General features: G+C 40.1%; 1 protein-coding gene across 1 annotated transcript in view; it reads left to right on the top strand.

The window, feature by feature from the left end:
• The window catches only part of DEPDC5 (DEP domain containing 5, GATOR1 subcomplex subunit), a 2,513,958-nt gene that overhangs the window by 1,955,349 nt on the left and 533,370 nt on the right, over positions 1 to 25,239 (top strand). The window contains exon 37 of the mRNA XM_044068865.1: positions 12,607 to 12,712. Within this exon, the coding sequence (XP_043924800.1) occupies positions 12,607 to 12,712 (106 nt within the window). The remainder of the gene's footprint in view (positions 1 to 12,606; positions 12,713 to 25,239) is intronic.

Below are 25,239 nucleotides of genomic sequence, written 5' to 3'. Positions count from 1 at the left end.
CACAACATGGGTTCAGACCCAATCACTTACTAACTCCCACACAACATGGGTTCAGACCCAATCACTTACTAACTCCCACACAACATGGGTTCAGACCCAATCACTTACTAACTCCCACACAACATGGGTTCAGACCCAGTCACTTACTAACTCCCACACAACATGGGTTCAGACCCAATCACTTACTAACTCCCACACAACATGGGTTCAGACCCAATCACTTACTAACCCCCACACAACATGGGTTCAGACCCAATCACTTACTAACTCCCACACAACATGGGTTCAGACCCAATCACTTACTAACTCCCACACAACATGGATTCAGACCCAATCACTTACTAACTCCCACACAACATGGGTTCAGACCCAATCACTTACTAACTCCCACACAACATGGGTTCAGACCCAATCACTTACTAACTCCCACACAACATGGGTTCAGACCCAATCACTTACTAAATCCCACACAACATGGGTTCAGACCCAATCACTTACTAACTCCCACACAACATGGGTTCAGACCCAATCACTTACTAACTCCCACACAACATGGGTTCAGACCCAATCACTTACTAACTCCCACACAACATGGGTTCAGACCCAATCACTTACTAACTCCCACACAACATGGGTTCAGACCCAATCACTTACTAACTCCCACACAACATTGGTTCAGACCCAATCACTTACTAACTCCCACACAACATGGGTTCAGACCCAATCACTTACTAACTCCCACACAACATGGGTTCAGACCCAATCACTTACTAACTCCCACACAACATGGGTTCAGACCCAATCACTTACTAACTCCCACACAACATGGGTTCAGACCCAATCACTTACTAACTCCCACACAACATGGGTTCAGACCCAATCACTTACTAACTCCCACACAACATGGGTTCAGACCCAATCACTTACTAACTCCCACACAACATGGGTTCAGACCCAATCACTTACTAACATGGGTTCAGACCCAATCACTTACTAACATGGGTTCAGACCCAATCACAGCACTAGGACTGCCGACCAATCACAGCACTATGCCTGCCATTCTTTCCTTTCTAGAAATAGTGAGCAAAGCCCGGGACTCTGGCTGTGTTGTATCTACTCTCCTTCCTGATCTCTCTAAAGCTTTCGATACCATCTCTCATAACCTTCTTCTTGCAAAACTTTCTAATCTAAATCTATCCCTCTCCTCCCTCAACTGGTTCACTAGTTACCTCTCCAACAGACAACAATCAGTCAAATGGAGAAATGCCACCTCATCATTCCTGAACACCCCCACTGGTGTACCCCAAGGTTCCATACTAAGCCCCCTCCTCTTCAATATTTTCATAAATGACTTCCACCATTCAATCCCTAACACTAATTTTATCCAATACGCTGATGACTCAGCCATAATCTGCTCTGCCACCTCCATCCCTACACTCCTGAAACAAACTCAAGATGCATTCTCTACCACTGAAAAATGGATGATAGATAATCACCTAGCTCTCAATGCCTCAAAAACTAAACTAATGGTATTTACCCCTGCAAAAACCACAGTATTAGACAGAATTTTATTCTCTATCACCAGCCAGGACAATGCATCTCTCAAACTGGTATCTGAGGCCAAACTATTAGGCGTCCATATTGATGACCAGCTCAAATTCAGTTCCCACCTAGAAACTAACATAAAAAATCCCACCAGAAACTAGGCATGCTCTACCGCCACAATCCTTACCTTACCTCCTCTACTAAGCTCACTCTCTCTACCACATTTCTTATCTCTTCTCTTCTTTATGGAGCCCCACTCCTATCTAACTTACAATCCTCTCTCAAGGCAAAGCTCTCTTCCTGCTACAATAAAATTGCCAAATTTGCCTTTGGCCACAAGTATTCTACACATCACTGTGCATCCCTTCATAAACAGCTAGTTAGAACTCCCCAACTATCTCTCTCTTACCCAACTTCTTCATGTACACAAACTAATTTTCCAACCCTCCCTCTCCTCTACCTTTATAATGCACCTCCCAGAAAGACTCTTAAGATCTAACAACCAGAACGTAATAGAACTGTATAAACCCATTCGTCCCCCAGGCAAAAATCTATTATCCTTTGCACTTGCTCGTCTATGGAACTCCCTACCACCATCCATCCGCACCACAGCAAATTCCTGTACCTTTAAAAAATTGCTTCACTCACATCTAACAGCTCAGTGGGAATTCTCCTACTCCCACCCTACAGAATCACATTCTCCTCTCTACATGTATCACAATATCTTACTGGAGTCTCCTACTTCATTCTTTGGCCTAGTAGGTACCAATTCCTTTTTCTGCATAACGTCTTTTGTGAAATTGTATCTATAAATGTATTTTTAAATGTAATTTTCTAATTAAGATGTTTACCTACTGTAACCATAACTTTTCAATTGTAAATATGCAATTTTCAAATGTATAACTAAGTAACTTTTTACCTGTCTTGGAGCTTTTCTCCCCAGGACTCCATTGAAAATGGGTTCTTCTAGACCCAATGGACTATCCTGGTAAACCAACTGCAAATAAAATAAATAAATAAAATAAAAATAAATAGTCCTCCCAGAGGCAGAGGGGGACTTTAATGGAAGATGCCACCACCAAGGCAGAGGCAGCCTGCAGAACCAGGGTTTCCAGGACTCCTTCTCAGACAAACCCTATCAATGCTCCTGAAAGCTGGCTTGACTGTTGCCCTCTGGGGGTAGTCAGGGGATGTCTGTCTCTGCACCAAACACCCTGGGTATCCATAACAAAAGAGTTTTGGGTGCAGGGAATTTTATGCAGAGATTATATCATACCATTTTACCAAATTCCCTCTGCAAGAATTAAAAGAATCCCCGATTTTCCACCCAATCAGAGGGAGATGGCAGTGTTAGAAATAGAAAAACTGCTCAGAAAAAGCGTCATCCTGGAGGTCCTCCCAGACCAGATAGGATGCAGGATCTACTCAAGATTGTTCTTAGAGCCAAAGAAGACAGAGGACTTGAGTTCCATTCTGCGTCTCAGTAAACTAAACCAGTTCATGAAGCATTCAAGGTTCTGGATGGTCACGATTCAGTCCATTGTGCCTCTACTGTGAAAGGATGATTGAATGTGCTCAACAGATCTGCAAGATATGTGCTAATACATCAAAATGAGCAGGTACGCCAGAAGATATCTGCACTTCCAGCTGAGAGCCGGTCATTACCAGTTCAGAGCACTGCCCGCTTGTCTCATCACAGCTCCATGGCATTCACCAAATGCATGACAGTGGTAGCAGCTCATGTGAGACTGCAGGGATTCCAAGTGTTTCTGTACCTAGATGACTGGCTCATAACTGCCCCAACCAGGCATATACTCCTACAGGCAAGGGACTACCTGCTCCAGTTGTGTCTTCACCTAGGCATCACAGTTAATTACAAGTCTTTGCTTACTCCTGTGAAGGGTCTAGAGTTCATAGGTGCTTGTCTAGACACGGTCAATCAGATATCCTCTCTTCCTTCAAGTCAAATCCAGATACTCAAATCCCAGGTCAGGGAAGTAATCCTGTAGCCTTCTCTTCCAGCACAACTAATCTTACAAGCCTTGGGATCCATGGCAGCAGCCATCACCCTAGTCCCTTTAACCAGGTTTCACATACAAGTTCTGCAATGGACCTTGTCAGAACAGTTGTCTATTCTTCACCAGCCTTTATCCATCCCTGTAAAGATCACACAAGCTTGCAAAATACATCTTTGGTGGCTTCACTAGGTTGAAGTTTCCCAAGGCTGTCCGTTTGTTCTCCCCCCTGCCCATGGCCATGGTGACGACAGATGCCTCCCAACTGAGGTGGGATGAGAACTACTTGGGAAGGACAGTCCAAGGTACATGGTCCCCAGAAGAGGCCAAGACACACATCAATGTCCTGGATATGACAGCAGTCCTCCTAGCACTGCACGCCTTTCAAGACGTTCTCCCCTCTGGGAAGATTGCTTTTCAGATGGACAGTGTCTGTAGTTTAGTACATCAACAAACAAGGAGGAACCAGATCTTGCCCACTACGTTGAGATCTTGGATGTTTTATGGATTTTGGGGATCCCAAATATTACTGAAGTGATTGGTACAGGGACCCTCAAAATAATAAAGCTCAGCAGATATCACACAATTAATATACAAATCCAGTAGCATATTGTCAGTACAACAGTATGCAGCATTCATTTCATTAAAAGAAACCATTGACTAAAATGTGTAATCCATAACCATTGAAAATATCACGGTGTTTACAAAAACAATCCATCCCCCTTTACCTCATTATCAGATTCCATCAGTCAGAAGTCATGATTACTTCTTAAGAAATGTAGCACCCTGTTTTCCATAGCCGTCAAGTTATTGTAAAAAAATACTCTCCTCCTAGGACAGTTCCTTAATGTCCCTTCACACTTCATGACAAAAGCTTAAATAGAGGGTTGTAAGGAGGGATTACAAGTAGTTCACATGTAAATGCCCACTGTATTGGTATGACTGTGACTTGTTTGTGCAGTTAAAATGTAAGGAAACATTTGGCTTATGTGCTTACAGACAAAGCTCTACCAAGGTGTCTGCCAAATTGCTTATATCAGAATAGACAAAAGAAAATCCTTTACTGTGTAATCCATAAAATGAGTCATCCACTACGTCAGTGTAATTAAAAATCCTGACTGTTGAATAGTCACTTCTGCCATTTAATTGAAACCATACTCATGTTGTTGCTCTGCCCTCTGTTCCACCTGGGATGAAAGGGGCAGTTTATTCCACCTCGACCCTCATCGCCCTTTGCCTATGAGTATTTCTCCATTATCCTGTCTGACTTTTAAAGAGGTGGAAAATTTAAAAAAATCAAAAGTAGTTTCAACAGTCTCTCCCCCATCTTGGTTATTGTTCACAGATGTAATCTTTGAAGCATTGCAAGAAAATGCTTGATTTGCTTGGGATATGCCAACTTTTTTTTATAATCACAGGTGTCACATATAAGCTTTTTTCTTTTCTCGTTTTGATGTCACAACTTATCTATCTTAGAAAATATAGCTGGAAGCTCATCCTGGTGTGTAGAAAATAGTAAATCATTAGCAGAAGCATTGTGCAACTCCCTGGCTTCACCCGCAAGTCCCTCAGTCTGCTTTACATTATGTTTTATTAGACTTTCCATCATTTCACATCCCACTATGTTAAATAGAGCCACTAAGTTGTCACATACAAGCATGGCATCATCAGTATCATTAGGGAATTTTCAGAAACAAAATACCTTTGGAATCAAACCATGTGTAATGCATTCCTTGAAATATGCCTTGGCCAGTCCCAGAGATTTAGGTTTCTTAAGTTGGGATTCAGATTTTTTTCATCATGCCTGACGGTCTGCCTTTATCAGCATTTGCTGTATTATTACTGTTGCCAAAAGAAAAGCACGTCTTAAGCCATACGTTTACAATCTTCCTGGTTAGGTTGCAGAATTTGTTTAGCAAAGGACTCACCTTTGCACCCCAATTAAAATTAAACATTAGAAGTGTTCTTATACAGCTAGTTATTCACACACAGCCTGAATTTGAAACTTTTGGTAATGGAATAGTTTACCTTTGGCAGTAGTCTAAAGAAGTACTTTTAATCCTTTCATATACCTGCCTGTTGCAGTGTTTGAAGCCTGCTGTGACGATCGAATCAGAGCACTATGAACAGTATGAACCATACGCTCCAGGAAGATGTAAGCTGGAGAAGTTGGTCATGAAGGCGCTTGTTATTGACAAAAGCACCAGACCATAAAGCCTGAAAAGGGGGAAAGTGTAGTTCTTATGGATTGTATCAAATGTTCTAGGAAAATGATGGAACTTTTAAACAACACTGACACTTGCAATAGGGTATCAGGAAATGAAGTCAGCATAGCCTAATTTAAAATTGCTTACTGTTTATTTGATATGGTTTGCCAAGGAGTCATTGCTGACCATGTGAAGGCCAACAATCATCAGTAGTCATACTATCGATTTTTGGAATCCCAAAAATTCCCAAAGATGTGGGTAGTTCTCCGCTGTGGTCCATGTTTGCCACAGCTGGATCAAAAACAGAACTGTTTGCGACATATGTTGATTGGCAGTATATGCATCTGTTGGACGAAAAAACATAAGTGCTGTGAGAATCCTGGCACCTGTTGGAGAACAAAACTGTATTTTGTTTAGTGAGGACATTTTGTTCTTTACTATAGAGTTTAACTAGTTTTCCATCATTCCACATGATATAGAATTGTTATGTTTTTTGGAAACCATAAGTGAAAACCAAGATTTTTCTGTTAATGAGAGTTTGGTATTGTATGATTTTTGGATGTTGTCCTAAGAAACACTTTTTGTATATTAGTTCTTGGATGATATTTTTATTTTATGGAAATGAAGTATGATGCAACTTTGTGTTTTATTGATTATTTAAACAACACCACAGGCTTTTAAAGTTTACTCATCAGTATAATTTTGATAAGATTAACAACTTCGATGTTACTATAGGGAAAGACCACATTAATCAGTGGTTTCCATCCACCATTTTCCACAATAAGACATTCTCACATTCCTGCTTGCATGTTGATAGTTGTCTCCCCCTATCACCAAATGCAAAGTATTGTTAAAGGGCAAATGGTATGCTTGTCTTAAGCTGATTAGTGATGACAGTGTGCTAATGGATAAGTTTGACAAAGTCATACGTATGTTCTTAAGTCATTACGTCAGAGTGACGCCTCCAGGTGCATCTGTAGTTAACTCCTACTGATACCTCTAGGTATCACATATTGCTTGTTTGCATTTGCATCAGTAATTTCAAAACCACGCTTATGTACAAGGGTTTCAAAGATTTCATCTTAAAGTTTACACAGTGACAAACCGAACTACGTTAATATTTGACTTTTGCCTAGTGCAGGTAAGTAAATATTAACTTTTGTTTTTATGATATTAATTTATATAGATATAATTTTCATATTTTTCTACGTATCTCAACAACCAAGTAACAAAGACATAATTCCTTAGCCTCATATAAAAGCTTTCAGCTAGATGAATAAAATGCTGCTGACAGTACATGTGTAACTTGAGTGGTTGCTGAGATATTGTAAGTTGTTTACAAAATATTACAAATGTAATAGTTACTGTGTTTACTGTGGCTTATAAAATTCAGTTTAAGACCTAGAACCTAAAAAATACTACCACTATAAAAATAGTTTGTGCTGAAGGGTTTGCCATTTATACTTTCATAACCCCTGTGGTTCCACATATATGAGCATTTGTTTTAAATGTGACGACATAATTTGATTCTATCAAAAGGCTTAGGCTCCGCCCATTGGAAGTTACAGTGCAAACTTAATGAGCTCCATTGGAGTGAATGAGTTAAATGGGGATATCCATTTAGCGTATTAAATGAAACAAAACAGAAAATCAGTAGGGCAAAAAACACCAAGTTCAGCTCTCTTTTGGGCATGCCATCAGCAAGTACCATGACGCAAAGAAGCAGAGTACTGGGTATGCCAAGTAAAAATTTGACTATGGTTATACCTTACAATAGAGAAGCACCTTTGGTCAGTAGGAGAGTTAAAAAAAATTGGAACTTGATTTTTTCCCAGGGACTTAAAGGTGAACTGGCTGATTTCCTCAGATTACTTATAGTAAAGGAAGAAATATCAAGGATTGTTTAGAATGTAATAAGGGTACTGTTTGAATGGTATGCACAAAGAGGAAGATGGCAAAATGTGGAAAATGTAAATATTGTAGGTATGTGAATTATGATCCCTATGTAAGTGCTGACATATTTGATGGAAGCATTGGTTGCCCAGGGGCTTACAACTCTGAAACTATCAGTGTGGTGAATATAGCCACACACATCCTGCCTAGCTTGTTATGTAGGAAAAACTCCAAAAAGACTTTGAGACAGGATTTATGGATATCTGTATGACATTGCCAGGGAAATCAAAAATGCCATATACAGACACTCCATTAACTGTGATGCCTTTAAGAAATTTGTATTTTTTATTATAGACAAAGTAAATGAAAGTAAAAGAGACGGGGACTCGAGAATATTTTGAAAAATAATGAAGTAACCTATCAGTTAAGGCACAGGTATAGAACCAAGTATGAATGGATATGTCTCCCTTTCAAGTGTTTTGAAACAAAAAGCAGCACTTTTATGATGTGAATATTCGTACATTAGCCTTAATATGTATACACACCCACATATTCTTTTTCCTTTTTTACATGCATTTTTATATTTTACACCTGTGCTTACTGAAGTAGCATTTACTAACACATACACATATATATATATATATATATATATTGCATTTTTCAAGCACGTTTAGGCAAGTAGGTTTTTTGTACCATGTAAATAATTATGATAGCCAATATTTAATGAGTGCATTTTTATTTATGCATTTTTTATGTATTGTGATGATAGTTGTACAAATGTCATACTTTCAGTTGTTTACCCCAGTAGCCTTTTTACAGCTCTTTTGCGTTTTAAATGAGGGTTAATTTTGGTTGGGTGACTTGATATATTAACAGTTGCTGTTTTAACTCTGAAGAAGTCCCTAAATTGTTGGGAACAAAAGTGCTGTTATTAAAAATGTTGACATTTTTTTCGGTGAGCTGGTTTTACAACAAATAGTGAATGTTTTTAGTCCCTTTAGTTTTGTGTACGTCGGGCATATTTTTATCAACCAGAAGAGAAGTTGTGAACAAGAATTAAAAAAGAGTTGAAGGAAGTTATCCGGCAGGGGAGGAGATCAAGAATTATGCGAGATAAGCTGATTCTTCCAGTAGAACAAGGTGGTTTAGGATTATCTGATTTGAAGGGATATTTTACAACTAAGCTGATAAAGCTCATTTACATAACACAAGCAGAATATTATAATTTGAAATGTAAATGGATGATGAAGTGGGGGAGGAGCTGAAGAAATAAATGGAGAGTGCCATTTTGGATATAGATCGCTGAGGCGAATAATAGCCACACAGAATATTATATTCATAAAGTTGCTGAATGTATTTTTAGAACTAAGACTGGAGAAAGAATATTCAGCCAGTAGTGATGGCTGCAATTTAGGGGTACAGAAAATAGGCAAGAGAGAGATGGAATTTACCAGAAAAAATGGCAAAGAAACCAAGGTATTTGGGACAAGTAACTATTGTGGGGTTAGTAATTTATTGGGATGGGGCCAATAAAAAGTTTGAACTGCAGGTTGGAGACTGCCTTCCTTACCAGAGATTGATACCAGAGAAAGAGTTAGGAGAGTCCTAAGTGAAAGATCTGCTCTGGGTAGAGTTTTTAGTTAAATGTAGAAAAGACTTTACTGTGAAAACCATGAGAAGTTAGTACAGCCATGAGAAATTAGTATGACTTTTAAAATATATCATGATAACTAAGAATCAGCCAGAAGAGGTTAGAAAAGATTAGGAGGAGAGTCTAGGAAAGCAGTTCATAAAGGAGCAATGGAAGGACATAGGTACGACTCCCAAGTATAGAAGGTTTAGAATTTTTGCTTGGAAGTGTTTACATGAGAATTCTTATACTCTCAAGCACACAACAAAGACATTTTCTTCAGGTAGATAGCAAATGTTATAGGTGTGATGGGGAATAAAGAGGTGACTAGAAGACATACCACTCAACTGTCCATATTTTTTGCAGAATTTCCAGATTTTTACCTGATATTTTTGGTCTCTTCCTCATAAACGTTTTGATTTTCTGGCAAATCATTTAGGATTGAAGTCAGAAAATAATGAAAGATATCTGTGTTAGAGACTTTATACCCTTCAGGAAATTCATGCTAATGCAAAACATGTTATTTTATCAACTTTTTTAAGTTAATAAAAACAATATTTAAAAATTATCCCTTATTATTCAGTCTACTGTTTAGTCACTAATTTCAGACCTGCTGATCTTCTTCCTGATCATCTCCCAAGACCAGACTCTGTTTAGGTCCAGATTACTTCTGATTCTTCTAGTTCACTGAAGTTTTTTTTTTCCCTGAGACTCCAGCATTTTCCTTTGGAGCACTGGAAAAGGTTTCACTGGCAAAATCTCTGTATATACTGTAATATCATTATACAAAAGGGGAAACTGGCTAGGCTTAAAATGCCTGCAGTGCAGCTAGCCTAGTACCTAACTATGAATCTATAAGAGTGAGAAGCAATGCCCACTTTGTTGGAGGAACTTTTTAAATTCCTTCTCAGTCTGTTCTGCATTCATAAATATGTAATCCTCTAGGCAGAAATATTCTGAAGGCAGCTGGACACAGCAGCTTACGTTTCACGCCTGCCTCTTGATATTCACTGATTGCTTGGATAATCCTGATTCTCTTCAGAGGGAATAATTGTGTTCCACAAATACTCTGTTGTCCACAACCTTTCATGCTTTTCCCTTCTGTCACAGTTTTGTCAGCAGCAGCTCTTTCTGCTAGTAGGATTACATCTTTATTAATGCAGGGTTTGGCTGGTTTCTCATGGCCAGGTTTGGAGAATATATATGACGTGCCCTTTCACTTAAATCCTGCTGTGGAATACTAATCCAGTTGCTTATTAGTGCTTTCATAAAATTAACAAAATCTGTTCCTTTCAGTTTCTGTGGTACAGCAGAAAAATCTCAGGTTTTCTCTCTGTGCTTTGTCTGCTAACGTTACTATTTATGAAACTGCTATTTTTGAGAATCCTAATGCTCAGCCACCCTTTTCTTCATTTCAACTCGTATCTCTCAACTGTTCAGATTTTTACCTCATATTTTTAGTTTGTTCCTCATAAAATGTATTGTTTTCTGCCAATTTGCTGTGATGATTTTAGGACTGAAGTCATTAAATAATGACATACATTTGAGTTGCAGACTTCATATCCTTCAGAAAAAGCATGTTAACACAAATCCTGTTATTTGCAACTTTCGAAGTTTATAAGAACAATATTTAAAATCCTTCCCTATTTTTGAACCTTTGCCACCCCCACCCCCATTATGTCAGGCTTTGTCCAGATGTCTTGAAATAATCGGTAAAGACGTATATTTTAACTTCTTAACTTTTGCAGTTTTGTTACTTCATGTTTCCTCTGTTTTTCAGCCTTCTGTTATTTGACTTTATGAGCATTACTTCAATGTTTCACTTGTGTTAAACATCTCTGAGTGTATTTGATTTATCTTTCCTCCAAAATACTGGAAGTCGTCTCCTACACAAAAACTGATATTGAACTGTTTTCTTTGCTGAACAGGTGATAGATTCTTCCCATTCATTTTTTATTCTCCTTTTCCTATTGATTTTCTCTTATTGTGTCCAAATTTCTTCTTTGCTAGTGTCTGGGCAATCCAGTTTCTCTCTAGTAACTGAGGTCTAGCCAAATAATCGTTTTTACTGTATTTTTCCACACAGTTTCAATTTTCACACTGTGAAAGCTCTAAACCTATTGATCCATTGCACAGGCATCCTGGAAGTCTTGTCAGTGCTGTGGCATGTATTGAGTACTTTAGGATGTGCAGGTAATGGATTTGAGGATTAAAAGTGTAGTTTAATAATTGCTAGTGTTTTGATATGCGTTAGCTGGGTACCTAACTGAAATAAAATGGAGGGCATTTTAAGTTTTCACGGAGAAGGGTTAATTGCATTGTTTAATTTTGTGTTGAAAAAGTAGCATTTAAGTTTGATTGCGCCCTTTAAAATGAGTAAAAAATCTGAATAAGTAGAATTTACATTATGTATACTTTTCAAAGTGTCATTGTATTGTTAATTGTCAGGTGTGATATAAAATGTTATTGTACTCTTTATGACATAGATGGATAAAATCTTGATTTACGACTGAGGTTCAATTAGCAGCTCTGCCATTGGAGAGAGTGGAGTGAAAGTTTGTGCCCACTCCTTTCCTCTAGTGAGGAGGAGAGAGGTGCATTTCTGAAAATATCTACTCCATAGAGGTTCCTCATGGAGAGTGAAAACCTGCAGTAGCATTTCCTGTAAAAGTGTGTGTGAAGTTATCTGTGGACTTACATTTCTCATAGAAGTCAGTGATAGCTCTGTGCTTAACTCCAGGAGCACTGACTCTGTATTCTTGTGGAATGAGGCTGAACAGAAAATCATTGACCCCCTACTGTTGATGATGGCTCCATCTCAGTGCTTAACTCTCACTCTACAGTGAACAAAAGAGCTATAAGACTGTTGCCCCAAGGGAAGCAAACAGGTCAGTTAGGAGATCTAGGTGGAGGTTTCTGTTCTGATAATCAGATGTAGGGCTTTGGGGAAACAAAATTCAAATTTACTGACTTTTCTTGCTGTCATTTCCCAGGACAGTAACGTTTTGCAGCAGGCGTTGCTGTGTGGGAGTATAACCCTGTTGATATATGGACATACAGCAGAGCATGTCAGGGGAGAACACAATTGGGGGTAAAACAGAATGCCTGTGACTGAAATTATTTTTTAAAAATGTTAAGGTTTTCTGCTTTATCCTTGTATACACAACAAATGTAAATCCATGTCGGGTAGCCATAACATTTCTGGGACAGCAGGATTTCACAGTGAAAGGAGTTTTATGGTTTTGATTTTGAAGTAATTTTCATTACTAATGTTTTTGCGTGTATAACTCTTCATTGCATTCTCTCCCATTCACAGAAAATGTTGGATGAACAGCTCATCGCGCATGCATCAGGGGAAGCTCGAACTTTTGTGTATGGATTCTACTTCTACCGGATTGTCACAGACAGAGATCCTGAGAAAGGTTAGGACAGGTTATTTATCTCTTTATATCTGTAACTTTTAAATCGCATGATGAATCTAACTTGGGTTGCTGACTTCAGGTCATTTTAGAAGAGTCATTCAGTTTAGTAGCTTTAATATACCCACAAGCCACTGTTGTTTTTGTGTTTAGTTGCACCTACTTGTAAAATGTGCAGTTTTGCAGACTTTCCCCTACATTCAACTCCCACTGTCAGTATTACTGCAGTGGTATCCAACGCAACTTTCCCCTACATCCAACCCCCACTGTCAGTATTTCTGCAGTGGTATCCAACGCGACTTTCCCCTACATCCAACCCCCACTGTCATTATTACTGCAGTGGTATCCGTCATGACTTTCACCTGCATCCAACCCCCATTGTCAGCATTACTGCAGTAGTATCCATCATGACTTTCTCCTACATCCAGTCCTTGCTGTCAATATTACTGCAGTGATATCCCCCTTATATCTAAGCCACACTGTTAGAACTTCTACAATGATATCCAACATAACTTTCCCCTACTTCCAACCCCTGCTTTTTATTATTACTCCAGTGATATCCAGTGTGACTTTCCCCTTCCTTCCAACCCGTGCTGTCAGAACTGTTACAATGATATCCAGCATGACTCCCCCCTACATCCACCCCCCACTGTCAGTATTACTGCAGTGATATCTTCCTACATCTAACCCACACTGTCAGAACTGCTACAGTGAGATCCAGCATGACTTTCCCCTACTGCCACCCCCTGCTGTTAGCATTACTGCAGTGAGATCCAGCATGACTTTCCCCAACTGCCATCCCCTGCTCTTAACATTACTGCAGTGAGATCCAGCATGACTTTCCCCTACTTCATCCCCTGCTGTTAACATTACTGCAGTGAGATCCAGCATGACTTTCCCGTACTGCCATCCCCTGCTGTTAACACTACTGCAGTGAGATCCAGCATGACTTTCCCCTACTTCATCCCCCTGCTGTTAGCATTACTGCAGTGAGATCCAGCATGACTTTCCCCTGAAACATCTGAAATGGCTTAGTGATAAGTCACTTTGGCTATAGTGTGCAGGGTCCTGAGTTTGAAGCTTGCAATTGCTGATTATTTGGGGGGTTGGGAGGGTGGCCTAATGGTTAAGGTGTTTGCCTTGCAAACACAAGGTGCAGGGTTTGAGTCTCACAAGGGATAATTGGCTAGGCTTAAAATGGCTCGCAAGGGCAGTTAGCTTAGTATTAATCTATGAATCTATGAACCTATATCCAACCCCCACTTGTCAGTATTGTTGCAGTTGATATCCAACATAACTTTCCCCCTAAATCCAACCTCTATTGTCAGTGTTATTGCAGTGATATCTAGCGTGACTTTCCTGTAAATCCAACCCCCACTGCCAGTATTACTGCAGTTATATCCCCTACATTCAACCCACACTGTCAGAACTGCTGCAGTGGGGTCTACTTCTATTTACTGAAAGGCCAAAATACTGACGACTATAACACCGAGACGAAAGTAATGAAACATGGATTCATGAATCATGTAAGTATGCACAGGGCAAGTGAATACTTGTCCATTGGGGGGATTATGCCATTTTGCCACTGTAGTGCGATCCTGGAGTTGGTATATATAGTAAGGGGTGTGTGTGGGGGGAATAGCCTCCCACCTAGGTGGGTTGTAGTTGGTGCGTTGTTAGTTACTGTTGTTTTAGGCAAGTATTCACTTGCCCTGTGCATACTTACCTGATTCGTGATTCAGTGTTTCATGATTTTCTTCTCAGCATTGTGGCTGTTGGTATTTTGGCCTTTCAGTAAATAGAAGCAGACCCCTGCAGTGATATCCAGCATATTACCTACAGTGACACCTGCTGTGAGAGAAGGGGACTGCAGCAGCAGTGAAATTCTCAAAGTATGTGCTTCTGTACCATCGTTTAAGTCTGGGAAAGACTGAGTAGCAGTAGCTGTGAGCTTTATCCAGTTATTGTACTTTGACTCCTGCTGAGAACAACTGGAACCACAGCACCTATCAGTTCCTGCACAACAATTTACGCTATGGACCTTTCTGAAGTGACTCTTAGTGTGAGATACTTGGACTGTAATAACTGTCAGCTCTCTGAAATCAGAGTGTGTTTGTGTATGTGTGTGTTCCTACACTATGACATTGCTGGTGGAGAGTGGGATTGTGACAATTGTGAGCCTCTTCCTAGGTAATGCTCGTCCAGAAGTATCTACAGTCACTCCTAATGGGAAAGACTTGAGATGGAGAAACCAGGAGTGGACCTACAGTAAGTGCTCCAACATCATCGCCTCTAGTCACCCATGATGGGAGAGGTTGGCAAGTTGGGACTGTGGCATCTGTGGGCCCTCCTACAGTCAGTGCTCCTACATCTTTAGGTACAGTGACCCCTACTGGAAGATGCTACGAATGCAATTCCTGTCACCCCCTTTACAATCAATGCTTCTACACTATTACCGAAAATTATCCCTTCATTTTTTTTTTTTAAACAAGAAACATCTTTATTAAATTATCAGTTATCACATAGGCAGTCATGCATTTACATAAATGAAAACGAGCCACATTGGCATAATTTTAGTTGCAAACATTGCACATCACTTATAATCCACCCAATCACTCAGTCAGCGTTACATAACTCATTCAAATCCTGTCCCTTTTAAACCTCATTCCTCCCCTGTATGTATTGTTCCCACTATTCCCATTTTTTGCTATGTAGTTTGTTCCTACCCTTTTTAAAGATCCCATTTCCAGTTGTTTTATCTCTGTTACTGTATTCTCTACTACAGTTGGTTTAGACATTGATTTCCATTTTCTAGTAATTGCTTTTTTGGCGGCCACCATAATTATACTCAGCACAGTATTTCTATGTCTAGGCAATTACGATTCTGTATCATAGCTCATAAAATTCATTTCCCTAGATACACCAGTTCCCAGTATCTCTGATAGAGTAGTGTGCAGGGAATTTTTAAAGTCTGCCAACTCATTACACTCCCAGAAAATATTTTCGCACTTACCACTTTCTTCCCCATCGCACCTCAATGTTTGCTGTCTACCAGAAGAAAAATTCTCTGGAGTCTAGTTGGAGTATAAAAATACTTATATAAACATTTCGTAGCAAAAATCGTACATCTTGTAGACTTTTTTGCATACTTGCAAAACTTGCATATATCTCCCATTATTTCCTTGTGAATTGCTTATCCAGTCTCTCTTTCCAGTCCTTTCTAACCTACTTTGATTCTTATAGTTATCAAGCAATATTTTATATGCTTTACTAATTATTCCTTTCTTAAGGGCAACTTCTGTTCTACGTTCTACTAAAAACTCTACCAGTGCTGTTTTTTTCATTTAGGACTCCCGTATTTCTTTCTCTTTGCTTATACTCTAATATTAGCCCTTGATAGGGAAGGCAGTTCTAATTTGCAGTCCAAATCCGTTCTTGGCGTTTTCCCATTCTATCACTTTTCCTTCTCTAATTATTTGCTCCCAATACCTTGGTTCCTTTTCCAGCTTTCTCCAATAAATTCCAGTCCTCTCTTGCCTATTGTCTGTATCCCTATTTGCAGAATCTTCTTTCTGCATTCCCACGTTGACTTAGTTCTTAGAATACTGATATTTTATGAATATAATATGTATGGTTATTGTTATTCTCCCTCAAGGTCTGCATCCAAAATCCCAGTCTCTCCTTGATTCTTGAGCTTCCCCCTGTTTCACCATTATCTGTTTCCAGTTTGAATTATAGTTTTCTGCTTGTGCTATGTATAGGAGCCTTAACTGTGTGCTCTGAAATACCCCCTTCAGATTGTGTAATCCCAGTCCTCCTTGTTCTATTGGAAGAATAAGATTATCCACATGACCTTTGCCATCTTCTCCTCCAGATAAAATCCTTCAGCTCTTTATTGACTGCTATCCACAACTTCTCCGGTTGATAAAAGTATGTCTAACCTGTGTATAAGACTAAAGAGACTAAAAACAGTTTAACTGCTTGTATCTTACTATCCCTATCTTTATAACAGAGCTTCCATTTTCTCAGTTTTTGTTTTATCTTTTGTTTAGACTCTTCCCACATACCCTTAGCAGCCATACCAAAATAATTTTTAATCCATACTCCCAAGTACTTCATTTTATCATGTTTCCATAAGTATGGATATTGCTGAACCAATTCATATGTGGGTACACAATTTACCACTATTGCCTTTGTTTTAGCTTAATTAATTTTGTATCTCGAAAAGATCTGAAACTGTCTCAGTATGTTCCTCAGCAGTGTAATGTCCCTTTCTGGTTTTGTCAAGTATAAAGTAATATCAACTGCAAATAGAGCCAGCTTTTCTTGACTGCCATACCAATTATATCCTTGAATTTCTGAGTCCCTTATTTTCTTTGGCAGTGGTTTTAAATGTAATGCAAACAATGAAGGGGAAAGAGAACATGCCTGCCTGGTTCTTCTACTCAAGCAGAGATTATCACAGAGGACCCCACCCATTTTAATTTTCACATCTGATCCCTCATATTGTCCTTCTAATCAATCTTATAATTTTATCAGAGAATGCAAATGCTTCCATTGTTCTGCTCATAACGTCCCAGCTTACTTTGTCAAATGCTTTCTGTGCATCGAGACCCACCAACAGCAGTGGTATTTTCTTACATTTTGCTTCCCTCTGGGTCATCAGCATTCTGTTAATCTTGTCAAATGTTTGTCTCCCCTACCACAAAAATTCACTGATCCACATCTGTCAATCTTGGCATTGCATTTGCCATTCTTTTAGCCATTGTAGACATAAACACTTTATAATCATGGTTTAGTATAGAAATGGGCATGTATGAAGCTAGATCTGATGGATCTTTACCCTCTTCAGGTGTTACAGGTACCACCGCTTTCTTCCAGGATGTTAATACTTCTCCTCCTCCTCTTAAAATATTGCTAAGCAAAACCTTCCAGATCTTTATCAGTTTTTTCCCTCCTAGCTTCCAACCTTCCACAGAAATACCATCTATTCTTGGGGACTTTCCTGTGGATTGGTTATACGTCACCATTTTTATCTCATGTCCTCCTATCCTGTTGGTATTTGAGCCTCCTCTACCTCTAACCTTGACATATTTAATTTATTTTATTTATTTGACATCTGTTGACCGGGAATGTCTGACTGAGGTTGTGCCCTTTTTCCGCAGAGGCCCGGGGAGAAAAGCTCCACAAAGTATTACATGCACCATAAAAATGTTTACAAACAGTACAGTATGCATGAGGTAATATAAACATGCATTATAATGCTTGGATTCCCACTTGTAGCATGAGAGTTTAAAAGGTGTTATTTACAAACAAATGCAATAAAACAATGTTAAAGTCTTTCATAATATCTCCAGTACATAAGGAATTCACCAGTTAAAGGGGAAGTAATGACCGTTAACTCAGAGTTTAAGATGAGAGTACAGGAAGTGCTGTATATCAAATCTTAGTCCTTATAGACAACAGCGTATACATCAGTAATCAGAGGCAGAGGGGAAGTTGATAGAGCAGGTGATAGAAAAAGGTAAAGTGTCAAGAGAAAAAAAAGGGGCGGCTATGGGCAAAAGAGGGAAATTAGAGATATTTTTAATTTATAAATAAGATAGGAGAGCAGTAATAGTTAGAATCAAGTGAAATCTGAGAAAGAGGAGTAAGTTAAGTGGGAAAAGAAGGGAGAGAGGTAAATATGGGTAGTGGAAAAACTTAGTGAAAAAAGTATTAGGAGTTGGAGTTCTGTGGTGAGAATTATGTATGAATTAAGAAGGCTGTATGCAAAAGGGGTCAGGTGATTAAGTTCATGGTGGTTGTGTACATGAGCAAGTCCAGTTATTTGTAAAACAAACTTTTAGGGTGATTTTAAATGGGTGGGTCTGTGTGATAGATCTGATTGTTAAAGGTAGCTTATTCCAGTGGATAGAGGGACAATAGTTGTAGAGTTTCACAATTGATTTATTAGGTTTGTAGATGTCAAGGAAGTTTTGGCTGGTGATTCTAAGTTTTCTGGTTGGAAGGTAGTAATTTAAGATGTTGGAAATGTTAGGGCAGAAGGAAAGTTTCTAGAGTATGGATAGGGTTTCTAGAGGATGGAGTGGATAATAATAAGTTAAGAGAAAAGATGTTGATTGGTGAACTCAAGCCAGTTCAGTGTTTTCAAGTCCAGGTAGTGATGGGATTTAGGATAGGTTTTGGCAGCGAATCTAGCTATTTTGTGATATGTATTTTCCATCTTATTTAGTAGTGTTGCTTGTAGGTTAGCGAGGCTTAGAGAGTCATAGAAGAGACAGGGTAGGAGATAAGCAAGAGAGAGTAACCATCTTGCCTCTGATGTGAGATATCTTTTGTTACGGCATAGTAAGCCAAGATTTTGGTTAGTATTTTTGATGCAGTAATTTATATGAAAGTCAAACTTTAGTTTATCATCAATTATGACCCCTTGTAGTTTTGGTATGTGATTCAAAATTGATGGTGTCTAACGAGGTGATAGTGAAGGCTGAGCTGTTATGAGAGAGTGATTTAGGCAGAAATAGAAGTAATTTAGTTTTCTTAGCATTGAATATTAGCTGGTTATTGGTTAGCCAGGTCTCAATATTTGTGAAAGTTTGCTGGATTTTGGAAAGCAGGTTTGAGAAATAATCAGAGGAGGTGATGGCTGTAGAATCGTCTGCATGTTGGATAAGAGTTGAGTTGGGGCAGGATTTATAAAGATTGTTAGTAAAAGTGTTGAATAGGAGAGGTCCTAAAATGGAGCCTTGGGGCACACCTGTGGTGACGGGCAGAGGAGAGGACAGTATAGAAAGCCATCTAACAGATTGTTGCCTATTGGACACATAGCTGCTGAACCAAGAGATAGTGGATGGGGACAGATTAAATTCTGTCAGTTTAGAAATGAGCAAATGATGAGACACAGTATTGATTGCCTTGGATAAGTCCAGGAATAGGCAAGAGACTAGTTTGTCATTGTCTCTGGACTGCGTAACTGAATTGGTAAAAGTACTATGATTTGGTCGAAAACCATGCTGAGTGGGTGTTAAAAGTTTTTTAGTAATAGGTGGCGTAATAATTGTGCATGGATGCATTTTCCATGATTTGTGAGAGTAGAGAGATAATAGCTATAGGCCTAAAACTGGAAATTTTGTAGATTTTCCTCCTTTACGGATGAGGAAAGTATAGAATTTTTTCCTGATAGATGGCACAGTAGATTCAGACAGTGAGCTATTTATTAGAATAGATAAGGGGCATGCAATGGAACAGGTGGCTGTTTTTAGGAAGTGTATGGTCAAGTTGTCAGCAGATGGAGTGCATGGCTTTAGGTTCTAAAGAAGTTTTTGATATAAGCTGTTGAATACAGATTGAAGAGAAAAAGTTTTTTGGGGGATTAGGGTGCTTTTCAGAGTGAGGGCTAGATGAATCGGAAGCAAGGGTGGTGTTAAGAAGAGATCTGGAGCTAGAAGGCAGTAATTTACTGATGGTGTTGATGAAAAAGGAGGTATGTACATGGTGGCAACAGTTAAGGTGTAAGGTGTTTGTTGAGAATTAAATTTACTGACAGAATTTCAGCAGGGGGGAAGGAAGGTAGAGAGGTGTTAGAGGAGGTTACTGTGAGAAGGTCAGGGTAAAGGATAGCTACTCCTCCACCTTTTCTATTCTGTCCAGTTGTAGTATGTTATAGCCAGGTGGGAGCATTTCGTTATCTGAGTTATGTGGTTTGAGACAGGTCTCTGTGAGAATTAGGAGGTCTGGGGAGTGCAGGTCTATTCATGCATATAATTCTGCAGTTTTATTTAGAATGCTATGGATATTTAGATCATAAAACTTGAGGTGCTTATTAGTTAGGGTGGAGTTATAGTTTGGAGTGGGGTTGCAATGAATGTTGTTGTTAGATGAAGAGGGTCCAGGGTTAGAGTGAATGTCACCAGACTTTAATAGAGTAGTGACTAGTAGGGAGGAAATTTGGTGAGGCAGACATAGGAGTGGGTTTTCTATTTTTGTTTTATATGAAATGTTGTCATGATGCAGAAACTTAGTAGGTTGGGGCAGGAGAATTGGATGAGAAAGTAGAGAGGGAGATATAGTAAAGTAGTCTGAGTTAAACGAGGGTTGAGAGGTTGAAGTACTGGTAGGAGATAGCTGTTTATTCAATTAAAGTAAGGTAGTACAATATGGAAATTAAGTATAGGAAGAGTGCAGGGAGAGACATTGGTTGTTAATTCTTCTATAAACATTTCCATTTGTACCTTTTTTTTTTATTCTATATTTCCTTTGCTTTATACAGACTTTTATAGAATTTCTGAAATGTTTCTAATAGTTCTATAGGATCTCTTGTTATCTTTCTTTTGTTATAGGCTCCCTAAGCTTGGTGACAGCCTTTCTTCTTTCTGTTGCCTGAGTCGTTGTGCTAAAACTTTTTGTGCTCTAGAGTTATCGTCAAAAAAACAGTTGCATAACAGCAATCTTTCTAAACTCATGTGTATTATCTAGGTAATCCCTTATTTTCTGTTTAGCATTCTGCAGTTGCTCCTCCTCTTGTTCTGTGAGATACTTTAACAATTGTCAGGCACGCTAAATAACCCTTGATGTTAAGTTGTTCAGTCTCGCCGTTCATTCTTCACTGATGGGTTCGGAGCCGATCCTTGGCTCTGACATGGCTGACTAGCAAGCTCAAAGTTCTCCAGTAGCTCGAGACCCAACCCCTTATCCCACAATGCACTGCTGGAATTACCTCAGATCTGGTTTGCCGCGCCACGGATCTCTTGGTTTCCAGCGTTGCTCGAGACTATTGTGGGAGTTTTCAAATTTCAGCAAGTTTTATATTTCAATTTTATATCTTTTATTACTATATAACACTAGGTATTACTAGCTAGTAAATAGTTGTTTTCTGTGTTCCACCCCTTTCCTCAGTAAAATCTTTCTTTCCCTTTGGCCCTTTGGCCTTAGGACCTCTTCTTATAATTGTTAGTGCTCCCTTTTTGGGATTCTTGTTATTGGATTGCTTAATCCTATTTATCCTTGATATAGTTATTAGTTGCCTTTTTGGGCTGTGTGTGTATTGTGAGTTAGTTAGATTTCTTCTTAAATAGCTCATAGTTAAACAGTGTGTTCCATTTTATTGGATTTTGTGAAATGTCTAAAGAGAGGAAAAAACATCCAAAGTCTGGGTTTAAAAAATGCCCATACTGCGGACAGAAAATGTCCATCACGGATGCCCATGTGCAGTGTGTTTACTGTTTGGGTGAGGTGCACCTGCAAGAGTCATGCAGTATCTGTCACTCCTTTTACACCAGAGTGCTTGCAGAAAGGAATAGGAAGTTAATTGATAGGGGTATTATCAAACACCCTTTTTCAGAGGCATTGTCTGACCAGGATGGGGCCATCAAATCATCCAAATCTTCCTCTGAATCCAGGACTAAAAAAGGAAAAAGGTCAGAAAGTGTGGTGATTTCAACTCCACTGCTTTCGGAGCCGACAGTCTGTTCTTTTCGGAACCGGGACACTGCTCTGGAACCGGTTGCCGAAAAACCTCCATCAATACTACTCCAATCGGCCCCATCTGTTCACTCTTCCAGGACTTCTGTCAGCCTTTCCCATCTGGATATGGACCGGCTGGTTCAGAAACTCTTAATGGCACCAGGCCTAGCTAAATTGCTGTTGGCTCAGACCAAACCGTCGGAGCTGAAGACCACTACTCTTGAATTGTCTGCTCCTCCTTCGAGCCATACCGGACCTTCGGAGCTGGAGGAGGCCAACCTGATGATTATGGATCCCTTGGAGCTGACACCTGCTCCAGTGTCGCTGGCTCCATCTGTTCGGACATTCTCGGTGCCGACCAGGGACTCAAGGAGCTGACACTCTCCTGTCGGGTCCGGGAGGATAGTCGCACCGACTTGTCAGTGCCGACTGTTCCTCTCCGGGCCTCGGCTCGGGTGAGCTCGGCTCCTACCTCAGGCTCGAAGCCCACGGCTTTGGTGCGGGAGGAGATCGTGGTTACGTCAGATCCGTCGACTCCTTCTCATCGGAGCCAAGATGCATTCGAAGCCATGAGGCGAGGGTCATCTCCTAAGACTTCTTCATCTCAAGGTCTGGCCTCTTCTTCCCCTAAAGTGCCTGTGTCAGTTTCTGTTTCCTCCGGTCATCCCAAGCGTAGAGACCCTGAGCCTCAGGTAGCCTCACAGGGCGCTCCCTGCCCTTCTGAGACCTCTCCAGAAGTTCCCCCTGAAGATGTTCCCAAGAAGAGATTATGCAAGAGGAGGCATTTGGACTCCCCACAGGAGCCTCTCACATCGGACACCAACTTGGATGAATCAGAAGGGTCCCTTAGATCTCCCTCTGAGGACATCTCCTTTGCAGAGATTCTTGAAATTCTTAGGCAGAGGGGTGATTGGCAGGCCAAGAGCCCTACTGAGGACGTGTCGGTTCTCCTGAAGGCGTTTGGGTCTCAACCTTCCAGAATTAGACATGTCAACCACCACTCTTCATCTTCCACCAGAAAGGATTTGTATTCTTCGCCAACACATCATGTCCCTGATATCAAAGAACAGAGCACCAGCTGCAGAGGTATTGAAAGTTCTAGGATTGATGGCAGCAGCAATTTTAGCAATCCCGTTAGCAAGGATGCATATGAGAATCCTTCAGTGGCTTCTATTCACACAATGGTCTTATCAAGAACTTCCAATGAGTCATATGATCCTGATAACGAATTCCTGCAAGAAGGATCCTCAGTGGTGGTTGACGTCTCTTCATGTCACAATAGGACGTCCCTTCATGCTCCCCCCTCCAGTTGCCACTGTAACCACGGACGCTTCCCTGATAGGTTGGGGGGGGGGGCTTTTTCAGGGAAAGACTGCCCAAAGCACATGGACAGATCAAGAATCACATCTGCATATCATTGTTCTGGAGATGAGAGCAGTACTTCTAGTGCTGCAATACTTTCAGGACTCTCTTCCTCTGTGGACAATTGCAATACAGACAGACATGTCACTGGTCTGGTACCTGAACAAGCAAGGCGGGACCAAGTCTTATCCCTTTTGCCGAGAAGCACTCGGAGTATGGCAGTAGGCAGTGTCATCCCAGCTCTTTCTGTTAGCAATGCACATCCCAGGCAAATCCAACGTCACAGCGGACAGACTGAGCAGGGCAATTTTATTGCCCCACGAATGGTCCCTCAAACAAGAGATTGCAGACAGGATCTTCCGCAAATGGGGCCAGCCTTCCTGCGACCTGTTTGCCAGTCATATCAACAACAAATGCAGAAGCTATTTTGCCCTGATTCCCATGCCAGCTCACTCCCCCGAGGGATGCTCCTGTCCACGATTGGCCCCTGGGTCTCCTCTACGCTTTTCACCAATTCCCCTGATACCCAAATTCTTACAGAAAGCAAAGTTGCTGGGACGGACAATTATCCTTATAGCCCCTCATTGGCCTCGGCAGATTTGGTTTCGGTTTCTTTACCATCACATTCTGGAAAACCCATGGAGCCTGGACCCAGTTCCGGACTTGTTGATACATCCATCAGGGGTTCTTCATCCATCATTGCAGACACTGAAGCTAGCTGCTTGGCTGCTCCAATTCCCTGCATAGCCAGGCTTTATAATCTTTCCCTTGACACTAGTCAAATTTTGCTGGCTTCCCATAAACCTTCCACTAGACAATTGTATTGTAGTAAGTGGAAGAGATTTTCCATTTGGGCCTCTTCCCACAACATTGACCCTTACCAAGTGCCATTGTCTTCTATTTTACAATTCTTGACAGAAATCTTCAACAAAGTAGCAGCTGCTGCTACAGTGCAATAATAATACAGAATAATTATTGTACATCTATATGGTACACAGCAAACAAGATCTGAGGTTATTCCAGCAGTGCATTGTGGGATAATGGGTTGGGTCTCGAGCTACTGGAGAACTTTGAGCTTGCTAGTCAGCTGTGTCGGAGCCCAGGATCAGTTCCAAACCTATCAGTGAAGAATGAAGGCAAGATGGAACAACTCACATGGAACGTTATGGTGAGTACATAACTTCTTTTTACTTATTAACCATATCTCACTTTCTTTTATTTCAACTTTCTTTTTAAACTCTACTTGAATTTTATCCTACTCCCTAGCTATATCTTCAGAAGAAATTTCTGTCTTCTCTAATAGTTTCTGAATAATTTTCACTACCCATTCCTTAAATTTCTCTCTTTCCAGCAGATATGAATAGTGAAGCTAGGCACCACAGAGGACACAATCCAATATTCCAAGACACTTTTTATTGATTTAGCACTTTCGTCAAGGTGAAAGACTTGATGAAGTCTTTCACCTTGACGAAAGCGCTAAATCAATAAAAAGTGTCTTGGATTATTGTATTGTGTCCTCTGTGGTTCGTAGCTTCGCTATACATCTGTGGACTTTAGTTTTTGTTGTTCTGTTTTTTGGTTTGCTTTTCAACAGATAGATGGAAAAGCTCCAGTGTCGCATTTTTATTTCATTACCCTGTGTTTTTATTTTAGTTATTATTGGCACATGATCTGACAGTTATTGGGTGCATACCAAGACCTTC

Source organism: Protopterus annectens, chromosome 4.part0, assembly GCF_019279795.1.
Source record: "Protopterus annectens isolate FY-2018-M chromosome 4.part0, PAN1.0, whole genome shotgun sequence".
NCBI lineage: Eukaryota > Metazoa > Chordata > Ceratodontiformes > Protopteridae > Protopterus > Protopterus annectens.
Note: the sequence above shows the minus strand (reverse complement) of the source record. Positions and strands in the feature narration are given on the sequence as shown.